The sequence below is a fragment of the Branchiostoma floridae genome, chromosome 5, assembly GCF_000003815.2.
Source record: "Branchiostoma floridae strain S238N-H82 chromosome 5, Bfl_VNyyK, whole genome shotgun sequence".
NCBI classification, from domain to species: Eukaryota; Metazoa; Chordata; class Leptocardii; order Amphioxiformes; family Branchiostomatidae; genus Branchiostoma; species Branchiostoma floridae.
The window spans coordinates 8,371,612-8,382,380 of NC_049983.1; the positions used below are offsets into that span (position 1 = coordinate 8,371,612).

General features: G+C 40.5%; 3 protein-coding genes across 4 annotated transcripts in view; 2 read left to right on the plus strand and 1 right to left on the minus strand.

The window, feature by feature from the left end:
* The window catches only part of LOC118415215 (quinone oxidoreductase-like protein 2 homolog), a gene marked incomplete in the record, with an annotated part of 8,843 nt that extends 4,293 nt beyond the window's left edge, over window positions 1-4,550 (plus strand). The window contains 5 exon segments of the mRNA XM_035819612.1: window positions 1,163-1,242; window positions 2,188-2,369; window positions 3,361-3,486; window positions 3,836-3,941; window positions 4,396-4,550. Of these exon segments, the coding sequence (XP_035675505.1) occupies window positions 1,163-1,242; window positions 2,188-2,369; window positions 3,361-3,486; window positions 3,836-3,941; window positions 4,396-4,464 (563 nt within the window).
* Window positions 4,551-5,363: 813 nt separating this feature from the next.
* Window positions 5,364-9,142, minus strand: LOC118415216 (mitochondrial import inner membrane translocase subunit Tim17-B-like). 2 transcript variants are annotated; one of them, XM_035819613.1, is made up of 5 exons: window positions 9,031-9,142; window positions 8,092-8,191; window positions 7,528-7,591; window positions 7,077-7,205; window positions 5,364-6,137 (listed from the first exon to the last, which is right to left on the minus strand). In XM_035819613.1, the coding sequence occupies exons 1-5, from the start codon at window positions 9,054-9,056 to the stop codon at window positions 5,944-5,946; spliced, it is 513 nt and encodes a 170-aa protein (XP_035675506.1). In that variant the 5' UTR covers window positions 9,057-9,142; the 3' UTR covers window positions 5,364-5,943. The 2 variants fall into 2 exon arrangements, with proteins under 2 accessions (XP_035675506.1, XP_035675507.1); XM_035819614.1 differs by lacking the exon at window positions 9,031-9,142 and adding an exon at window positions 8,830-8,855.
* LOC118415217 (E3 ubiquitin-protein ligase RAD18-like) lies at window positions 9,123-10,442 on the plus strand (the record flags this gene model as incomplete). The annotated part of the gene is given in 3 exon segments (XM_035819615.1): window positions 9,123-9,290; window positions 10,062-10,143; window positions 10,391-10,442. Coding segments are annotated over 3 exon segments (188 nt in total), but the record flags the coding sequence as incomplete, so codon positions are not given.
* Between the last annotated feature and the right edge of the window lie 327 nt (window positions 10,443-10,769).

The following is a 10,769-nucleotide window of genomic DNA, read 5'->3' on the forward strand; positions in this document are numbered from 1 at the left end:
CTATGGGGCCCTGCTATCTCATGCCCTATCAGTGGTTATTATGATTGTCGCCACAAGCCAGCTGTCAACCAATCAGAGAATAGGCTTTTCTTGGACTTTTTGTTGTCGCAAGCTGTCTCGCAAAGGCCGCTGGGAAGCTATCAGCCAATCATGTTACGTATTACATGGCTCCATCCTCCTATACGCCCGATCCCTAATGGCTGACTGCCCATATAAGGGTAAGCTCATTAATATTTATAAGTAGGACGGTCCCTAACTGGTCTGAGTGCACAGGATAGCAGAGGTAAACACAGGGAGTTTTGACACGACTGTGGTCCCTCTGCGTAGGAGAATGCCAAGGCCTGCGTTCGATTCCTGGTGTGGGAACCTCTGAAACACAAGGGTGAGTAGAAACAGTCTCCTGGCTCCTGGGATTCAAACCCGTGTCAAATCCGGGCCACCAGCTCACAAACCCAGTGCCGCTAACCACTATGCCAAAACGTCGGACCCGTTGGCATCAGAGTAAACAGTGTGAAATGAAATGAATTTCATATACAGTCAAACCTGCCCAAGCGACCACCTCTTCTCAGCAACCACCTGGCCATTTCGACCGCTTTTTCTCGGTCCCGATTTTTTTGTCCTATTGACATAAGCATTAAGCGACCTTTTCTCAACAACCACCTGCCTAACGCGACCGCGACCGGCCCAAATTGGGACCCATAACGACCACATACTTTTCAAAATTGAGGTTTTCATCGATTTTTGATGATAACTAGGGCGATTTGCTTGGGGTTAAATTTACAATTTACAGTGTTTGTGTTGTATTTAACATTAAAGACCTTGCTTCTTTGCGTGCATGCAGTGTGCTTGCTATTTGCCATTAAACACAACAGAAACCATTTATACCTTGCATCGGGCATGTTTTGAGTCGATACTCTTCTCAGCGACCACCTGTCCAAATCGACCGCTTTTTTCCGGTCCCCCATGTGGTCGTCTTGGGCAGGTTTGACTGTATATAGGTCTTTATAGGATGGTATAGTTGTAAATGTTTTAGCAAAGTAATCAGTGTTCTTACATTGTAAGAGTACACATAACAAAGTTGTGGAATGAAGTTACTGAGGAGCACAACTTGTAGTGACAATGCACAAGTAAAATTAATAAATGTTTATTGTTTTTACCAGAGAGACTGTGTTAGTGACAGCTGCTGCAGGTGCTCTGGGTACAGCTGTAGTGGACCTGGCAGCACATGCACTAGGTGCTGCTGTAAGTCTGCAATTTTTCTGTAACAACTCTGCTTAAAGATTCATCTGTGTTGTGAAACAACCAGAGGGGCGAGTAGAACAGAAAGAAACAACATCCCGACTCCCGGGATTCGAACCCGTGCCGAACCGGGGCAGCCGGATCACAAATCACGACTGCTATCGCTGTCGCCACAAAAACACTAGTGCCCTTGGGCAAGGACGATAGGCAGTACTTGAACACCACTGTTACAGTTGTTAAAAATCATTCTGAAACAAAGTTGAATGGCTACAGTAATGTACAACACAAAAATTGGACAAGAGACTGTCCGACTCCAGTCTTAGTCATTGCTCTGTGACATCATGTTATGCAGAGTCACAGAGTCACGTGTTCTATCCGTATATAGCATGACGTCACACAAGCATTGAATTGCTCATTCCTTGACAGAGACTGAAGTTGAACAATACGATTTTGAGTTGAAAAGTATGGCTCAAGAAAATAAATTCAAAAGCCTTTCGGGAAGACGTCTGAGAAGATATCCTCAAGATACCACATTTTTTATCAAAATATAATAATGTGACATCTTCTGGAAGGGTGTTAGGTAAACTGATAGAAGAAGAAGAAGAAGAAGAGTGAACAAGCAAGTGTAAACATGACATGAATTTTCCTTCCCCTATATGGTCAATTAGGAAATGTTTGTTAGTTTGAATGTAAATGACAATCTAGTATTTTGCTGAATATCTATTTCTTTTTATAATAATGAAAAACCATAACTGTACATTCATGCCTCTAGGTACAGGTCATGAATTTTCTAACTTAACAAACATACGATAATGTTTACCGAAAAGTTTACACAACAATGCATGAGTTTAACATACATTTTATACCAAAGTGTTATGCTAAGGTAACCAAGTGGAGTCAGCTTTTTCAAAACATTAAGTGTAACCCTCCATGTAATTCATTACCCAGGTGATAGGGGGAGCAGGTAGCCAGGAGAAGTGTGAGTTTGTGAGCAGCAGAGGTGCACAGCACACCATCGACTATAGTCAGGACAGCATCAAGGACAGGGTGAAGGTCATCACCCAGGGGAGGGGGTGTGACGTCGCCTTTGATGGAGTCGGGGGAAAAGTGTTCGAAGACTGTCTGAAGTGGTATGCATCTTAAACCATATACTTGTACCTTTTTGTTATGATCAGCCTGTTTTTGGATCAATTGAATGAATTACTTGTTCATATCAGATCGTGGTTAGTAAATATTGTCATGACAGATTTAAGAAGTGCATGTATGATTGTATGTATGATAGCCTTATAACATCAAGGATACATGTATTTGCCTTGATTACTTGACACAAGGACGAACTGAACTGCACTGAACTGAACTTGACACCCTCTTTCCACTGAAGGCTGTAACCACTGCTGTCAGTGATTAAGATTTGATGGATCACTCGGTGACTTTCATAGATAAAGAACTTTTTTTCTTTATGTTTTGTATGTTTTCTTGTCTTTTCAATCATACTTTTATTACATCTTGCATCATATTCCAATTACTTTTTGTATGAAATCACAAGGATCTCACAAGTCCAATTTTGGTTGCTCTATGGTTGCTTTTCAATTAGTAGTAGGCCGCGTAGCACGGTGGTAGTGTATTCGGCCCGTGACCGAGAGGTCGCCGGTTCGAATCCGCCTGCCGTGTTGCCGGTCTTGTGCCCTTGGGAAAGGCACTTTACACGACTTTCCTCACTTTACTCAAGTGAAAATGAGTCGTCCCTCGGATAGGACGTTAAATGGAGGTCCCGTGTTTGGGGAGAGCCACACCCCGGGCACGTAAAAGAACCCGCCACATGTGCGATGTGGCGGATCAAACCATTCCGGCCAAAATGGGGTAGGTAATTTCCCAAGCAGCCTCGTAACCCCTGCTTCGCCTATTGAGTCAGTGAAGTCAAGCTTGCCTAAGCTTGATGTTTCTGACTTAGGGAGAAGAGATGCTGCTACAGTTATCGCTTTGGGCCGCTCTTCATCACCATGATGGTAACATCAGGCCCTACGAATATGATTCAGAAAAAAAAAAAAAAAAAAAAAGTAAAAATTAGGTAGAATGCTTTAGAACACCCTGCTGAGTTTGATAACTATGTATTTCTTGCAGCCTTGCCTGGGAGGGTCGTATGTTGGTGGCAGGGTTCGCTGGAGGAGACATTCCCAAAATCCCAGCCAACCTTCTTCTGGTGAAGAACATAAGTGCAGCCGGACTGTACTGGGGAAAATATGCCATGTGAGTTTAACTTTAAGTCAGTAAAGGTGGTATTAGAACTAAGATCCTATGCAAATATCTTTACTTTGTATACGTTTTAGAAAGAGAGCACACTTTGAGCCTTTTCATAAAAAACATAAGGGGATTTTTTTTTTTCAAAAGCAAGGAGGAATAACATGTATCAATATTATCCAAAAATCTTCTTAAGTTTGGGATATCAAGACTGTTACATTACGTCAAGCATTGGAAAAAGGCTTCAATAGCTTTTGAATAACACAGCATTTCCTATATAGGTCTGACCAATTTGATAAATGCAGTTGTGTTTTGACACTGCAAAGTTCTTATAATGTTCCACGTTTGATACACACAGGCAGAATATTGGAGTGTTACGACAGACGGTAAAAGATACCTTGACACTGATGGAAGAAGGGAAAATAAAGGGACCACCACAACCTACAACATTCAAGCTGGAACAGGTGAAACCTTCAATTTTTTTCCAAGTCTAATCTGTTTACATCTTTTTCTACTTCAGTTGAATTCGAATCAAGAGTATCTGTCATGCGATATCAGTAGCTCAGTTAGTACAATGCAGCTTCACAATGGCTTGTATATGTAGCGAAGTCAGATTTCCCCTACTTTTGATGAGTGTGTTGGGTTTTTGTATGTGCAGATGCTTAATTCTTGATGTCTAATACTCCCTCATTCACAGGACCTACAATATAATATTGCAGTCAGAAATTCCTTTAGATATCTAAATTATTTGATTTCAAGAGTTAATTGTTGCAGTATGTTGCACTTTGAAACTACATGTGCCTATGTAACCTTTTCCTGATGACTTATGCAACCAGTAGATATGGTACATGATCAAACCCACAACATGGAGGGTAAGTTAGATTCCTGATGGGATTCTGTACTTGTTTTTATCTGCAGGTTAACGAGGCCTTCAAGTTCATCATGGACAGAAAATCAATCGGCAAAGTTGTGTTGGAGATAAGATAGAAGTCAGAGAGATGATGCCACATTTGTGACGTGTCAATTTAAAGTGTACCATCCAGCTGGCTACTCTCCAAGCAGAGGTTAGGCTGCTTTTATCGGGCTTTCCATTTTGTATAGTTTTCTACTGTTTTCTTGATGTCTGGTGGCCTAACATCAAGAACACAGTACATAATATAGAAAGCCCAATGAAAATGACTAAACAAAAAACAGCCGGAGCCTAACCTCTGCTTGGAGAGTGCCAGTTGGCTACAACCAGCAGTGATAGTTCAAAACATTTATTTTATATATTTTATTGTGCACTTGAATCTGGACAGGAATTGGACTTATTTTCCTTGAGTACCTTTAAAACCAGTCTGGCTTCACTAAAGGAATTACCCAGTTGTATCCAAAATCAAGAAATAAATACTGTAAATGCATTGTGTTGCAGTGTGAGCTACAAAACTTTATTGTACCTTTTTGTTTGGACTTAAGTCAGATCTGACAATACATAATTATACATGTTCATGACTAGAATACAATGTAATTTTGTACACTTCTTTTAATATTTTCAGAATTGGTCAATTACACTTAAGTATTCAGTGTCATATTTTAGCATAACCTTGTGAGCTACCTAAACAAGTGTTGTCCTTTTTAGGTTTAAGTTCCAGATTCTTTGTACAAAATACTACACATAATCTCATAGCAATTATACCTTTTTGTACAGTTGCTACACGCATTCAAGTGAGGAAAAAAGAAAGTATTAACTTTAATACAGGTGCTCTATTTCTTCTGTGTGAGAATACAGCTTGAAAATAAAAAATAGAAGAAATCCTATACTATAGCAGTCTCTATAATAGCATTGTTCACCAAAGCTGGTAAGGTACCAAGGAATGGGGAGAGTGCTCCAGTTAACTTTCACATGAAAATGCACAAAGGTACAAGTGACCACAGAGGTAATTCTTCTAACTTCTGATACAGAAAACAGCTCAAAAAAAAGTTCCCTGAATGTGGACATGTTCATTCAGAATTTGCTGAATCTGACATTTTTACATTAAAGATACTGAACTGTCCCAGTGGTGAGTTCAAGTGACCACATGTTTATCCCAACCTCTAATACACAGAACAGCTCAAAAGCTGCACGCCTTCATCTCGAACAAATTTTCTTGGAACGTCGACACGTTCTTCCAGCATTTGTTGAATGTGACATCCATACACAAACAGAACCCCAAAATCTTCCACACAAAACAGGTCAAAAGTTTAACAAATTTTCCTGAACGTCGAGACGTTCTTTCAGCATTTGTTGAATCATACAGAAACCTCCAGAACTGTCCCAGTGGCGAGTTGGGGTGACCACAGTGTCCCTTTTCATAAAAAGCTTCATGTCTTCTCTAACAAATTTTCCTGAACGTAGACACGTTCTTTCAGTAAATGTAACGTCTATACACAAAGGTCTTCCCTCATACCAATACTTAAAAGTTAAAACCCTAAGTAACAGTTCAGTGATCATTGGTACGCCGGCTGTCCCCCGAAGGGCGGGGCCTGTTTGGGCGGGAGCTGGGTGGGGTCCTCCATCTCGGTGGGACTGATGGGTTTGAACTGTTCCGCTGACATCCTGGTGATGAGGATCCCCACGCCTTCTATCAACGCCAGCAGCACTCCACCAATCACAGCAGACCCTGCCATGGCTGCCCAACCACCTGGGGTCAAGACAATATCATCATGTTAGATGTGTAGAAACATTTACGATGATGATAATAGCAATAGTCTTTATTGCACATATGATCACATGATTTAGTGCCTGGATGTAAGATACTAGTACTAGCAGGGTTGGACAAGTTTGATCAAATTCACTTGTACCGACTTTTCTCTTGCCCGAAATTTAAATAACATTGTTCTATGTATTTTCACTTTCAGCAATGGAATCATTTTTATATTGGCTCTAGTTTTCTATGGTGACCAAAGCTTGATGCCATGGTTGTGAAAACTAGCAAGTTTATCAAAATCTCACTCATGGAAAAATCTTACTTGCCCAATTGGGCAAGTGGTGTAGGACATGCGCTTGCCCAATCAGCACTCACACTTGCCCGGGACAATCGGACTAGTGAACTTGTCCAACCCTGACTAGTAGAAAGTATGGAACACTATGCATAAAAACACTACACTATTGGTAACCTATATACCTAACAGTTTCTTTTCTCTTATTGAAACACATGGAAATATAACTACATGCTGTAAATGTTTCCCTCGTTCAACCTAAAGATGGTAAAGGATTGTTGCTGATTGGTTTTAAAACCAAAACACACAACCATCTACCATGTTACCAAATGGTGCATCATTAGGTTGCTACGGTTTGCTAATTCACCTAAATCAATCATATGCCATGTCCAACTGCAGGCCTTGGCTGTGACCTCTAAATTTTGGGCATTTATTGACAAGAAATATCAATACTACTGATGACAAAATTTCTGTAGGTTTGTGCATTTAACGAAAGGGATAGATGGTGCATAGTACAACAGTGCATGACAATGACATACCCTGTGTGTGTGAGCAGTTGTGCTACCATTCAGCCCATGTTAACATAGTCAATAGGAAGTTTCCACACAATTTGATAACATTAACAACAAAGTACAACTCACTTCTTGCTGCCAAAACTCCCCCTGTGACTGCACCACTAGCTATAGAGTTCCACGGGTCCTCCTTTTTTCTTAGATACACCATGCCGCAATCAAACGTTGAGAACAAGCCTCCCCAGATGGCAAAATTTCCTGGAAAAAGAAAACACAAAATGTGATAGACATCTCAATTGTTACTGTCAATCCAACTACTAACTACATGTATGTCCAACAGTAGTATATGGAACAACATTATAAAAGTAATATGTTGTCACATGATGAAAAGCCACCATTCAGGATTAAATGAAAGCACAACAACATAGACCCTTTTTCTGTGCAAAAAACTTCACAAACCCATAGGAACTGCAGTTCTTGTTAGCTACTTGACAATACCTTGAAATACAGGTTAGTTGTTGCTCAAGTTTCCCTTTGAATTTGCAGGTCATCGCATCACGATCAGGCGTTAGTTACTCACCCCCTGTAATTGGTGCCCTCATCTTCACAGCTGTCAGACTCCCCAGTGCTCTGTGCCTCCAGCCCTGTGAACCAAACAAGTCAAGTGAATATCATAAACACAGCATAGAGAATTCAAAATGGTAGAAGAAGAACACTCCCATGGCAGTTTACATTATCCTCATGGACTCTTACACTTACAGTGCTTACACTTACAAAGTTACAGTGTAAGAAAAGCATGTTGTAATCTACTGAAGAGGTTTCTGTAAATTTTGAGGATCTACTATTAAAGTATTTATGCTTTTATGGTTTAGGCTTGTCAATTACCAGACCATTGCCTTTCCTGGTAATACCACATGTGTCAGGCAAATTTGCATTGGATTTGGATACTAGTGCCAGATCATGCACAATGACCATCTGTGATCGGATATGCCTTCTTACAGATCCAAGCCCCTGACATGTTAACATTTCTTGTCTCCACCATGCTAATTTATGTGTCAGGGGCCTCAGTTGGATCATTCAAAGGGCTTTTGCCCAACACTATGACATGAAGGATGGTTCGATCAAGCGTCTACAAAGTACTCACTGCTGGAGCGTTTCTGAAGCCCTTGATACTCTGGAACACCCCTCCCCCGATGGCACCCATAGTGAAGGCACCACCACAGTCATCTACGATTCTGTACGGGCTGAAGCAAAGATGATAATGTAAATGTTGGAACGATCAAAACAAATTTATACATGTAGTTACCCTGGGAAAACCAAACTCATATTTCTAAGAAGCAATACGTGCCACACGCGCGCCCGCAACTATACACCAGCCCCATTATCCAGCTGGCCTCTCACGATAGTTGGGGACAGCTGGATCGTCTGGCGGGTGTTAATTGCGGGGGCACGTGTGGCGGGGATCGGTAGCGAACCCTTTCCGCACAGGCTCAAATCAGTCTGGTTTCCCAGGGTAACATCAACTGGATTACATGATTTGGCAGATTTTGAAAGATTTACAAAGCTATTCTGTTGCTTGAGTAACTGTTATCTCAATGAGGTTAGTTACCTTGTGTACCTTACAATCTATCTGTAACTTACAGTGTAAGCCTATTTTGAACCATCTTCGTTTATACTTATAGTCTCCATATAACGTTATGACTGTTTTGAGACACCAGATATACAAATATGGGGACAGTTGCCAGACACCATAAAATGACATGAAAGATATAGAGTATGACTTTACAATAGAAAATGTGCTGTATACAATTATACCGGCATAAGGTTATACCGTATATCATTGATTTCACATGTTGCAATCGAAAAATTTATGAGTACCGACCCTGACGTCATGTACATGCACTCCGGTGAGGTCACCAAACATCACGACTTTCAAACCGGTCTTACTCAAAATACATAACATCTGACGTCCTAAAATTCCTCCCATTCAATCCCTGTTACCTTCGGTACTATTCCGTATCATTTTATTTCTGAAACACCGTTTCTAACGGTAGAAATCGTGGAAAATGTAACCCGAACTCACCATGGCTCACGTGCGTACTCCTCCATCTTGGTGACCTTACGCAATTCCCTGCATTCATTGCGAGTCTCGTCTTGATCAAAATCTCGCGAGATGTCGAAACGAGAGTTCACGAATTTGAGCTGAGATTTCGCGCCAAATTTTGCATTGGCTGATCAGGGAGTCTGGTTAGGTAATCTTGTAAGGTTTGAGTGTATTTACACCTCATCATGTCATCGTTTGCCAGTTCTGGAGACTGGCCTGAGAACTTCAAGCAGTTGAAGGTTTGTCTTCGACTTTTTGTAATGAGTTTGATGTGAAACTTTGATATCGGGGGACAAGCCAAGACAGACCGGCTAGCAGAAAGGGGGAGGGGGGGCCGTACCCATTCATCATCCTATGATGATGTTACGAGACCTTACGAAAGTCATGATTTGTGAGGAAAATGGGTGAGGATGATATATAAGTTTGAACTTAAGTTCTATCTTGTCTTACATAACATATTTGCTGTCAAACATCATTTTAGCTTGGGGATCACAGAATCACTATGTTATGAAGATGATGATAACGTTAAAATTTATACATCTATAATTATGAAGGAATAAGATGTTGATCATGTAACTTGTTACAGATTTAGTTGAAGATACACTATGACATAGTAGCATGTTGACCAGTTAATCATTTACTTTACATCGCAATTCTGATGTTATAAGAATGTAACGTTAACAGTTAAAGAAATAGATATAGAATACATCACAGTGTGATCATGTGAATAGGATCATCCGAATGCCGTCTATCAATGCAAAATGTGCCAAAAGTTGAAAGAATTTGCTATCTTCAAGGATATAACGTCCTTGGTATTTTGAAGCAAAGTACCAATCATTGTCAAAATCTCATATTTGAATTTTCAACATTAGTGCATAACTGTGTTGTAACCCAAAACATCACCCTGTCTGCATCATTACATTATCAAATGGCCCAGGTATGACATGATTTATGTTACATATCATTATGTCATCTGTGCTGTTGACTTATCACTGGTAATGTTGTTATAGACCATAGACGACCTGCTGCGCTGCCCGATCTGTTACGAGTACTTTGACATCACCATGATCATTCCTCAGTGTTCACACAACTGTAAGTACACAATCAAACATTTCAAGATTGAACATAATATTGTCCTTTTTGAAGACTGTGTGACTTTTATAAGGTTTCCATCTCCAGCTTTTGCCCTCATCATCATATCTTGCCTCTGGCTCCAACCGTTCCAGTGATGGGAAGTGATATTGGACTTGCAGCATAGATTTTGCGCTGGCTTGGATGTGCTGCCTCTTTTTATGTATCCAAGTAATTTTGTTGTTGTCTCTTTTCTTTTTACATATAGACTGTTCCCTGTGTATCAGAAGATATTTAAATTACAAGACCCAGTGTCCAACCTGTGGAGTGGTGAGTAGAACTTGGTTCATGATTGCCTAACCATGTTTTTTTGTGAACAGTATACAATGTAAGACACAGTTCAGGGTTCTCACGAGGACTTTTTCACTAGCCTCTACCAGGCTCTGCGGATTGCTGGTCAAGTAGTAGAAATTGGACAAATAGAGTTTGTACAATTTTCTACATTTTAAGGGCCAAATTTCATGAAAAGAAGCCAATTTTTTACCTTTGGTACAAAACAATAGAAAAGCCGCCTATATTGGCTGAAGCATAGCGTAGGGGCCAAAATCATATCGTAGGGGGCCTTGGGATACAAACCACAATGTAGG

Bases quoted from the DNA above. Each gene is read 5' to 3' on its own strand.
- LOC118415216 (XM_035819613.1), bottom strand. From the start codon at position 9,056: ATGGAGGAGTACGCACGTGAGCCATG. The intron at 8,192-9,030 runs GTGAGTTCGGGT...TCTTTGCTTCAG, and splicing joins GAGTACGCACGTGAGCCATG to CCCGTACAGAATCGTAGATG. The intron at 7,592-8,091 runs GTGAGTACTTTG...TTTGGTTCACAG, and splicing joins GCTTCAGAAACGCTCCAGCA to GGCTGGAGGCACAGAGCACT.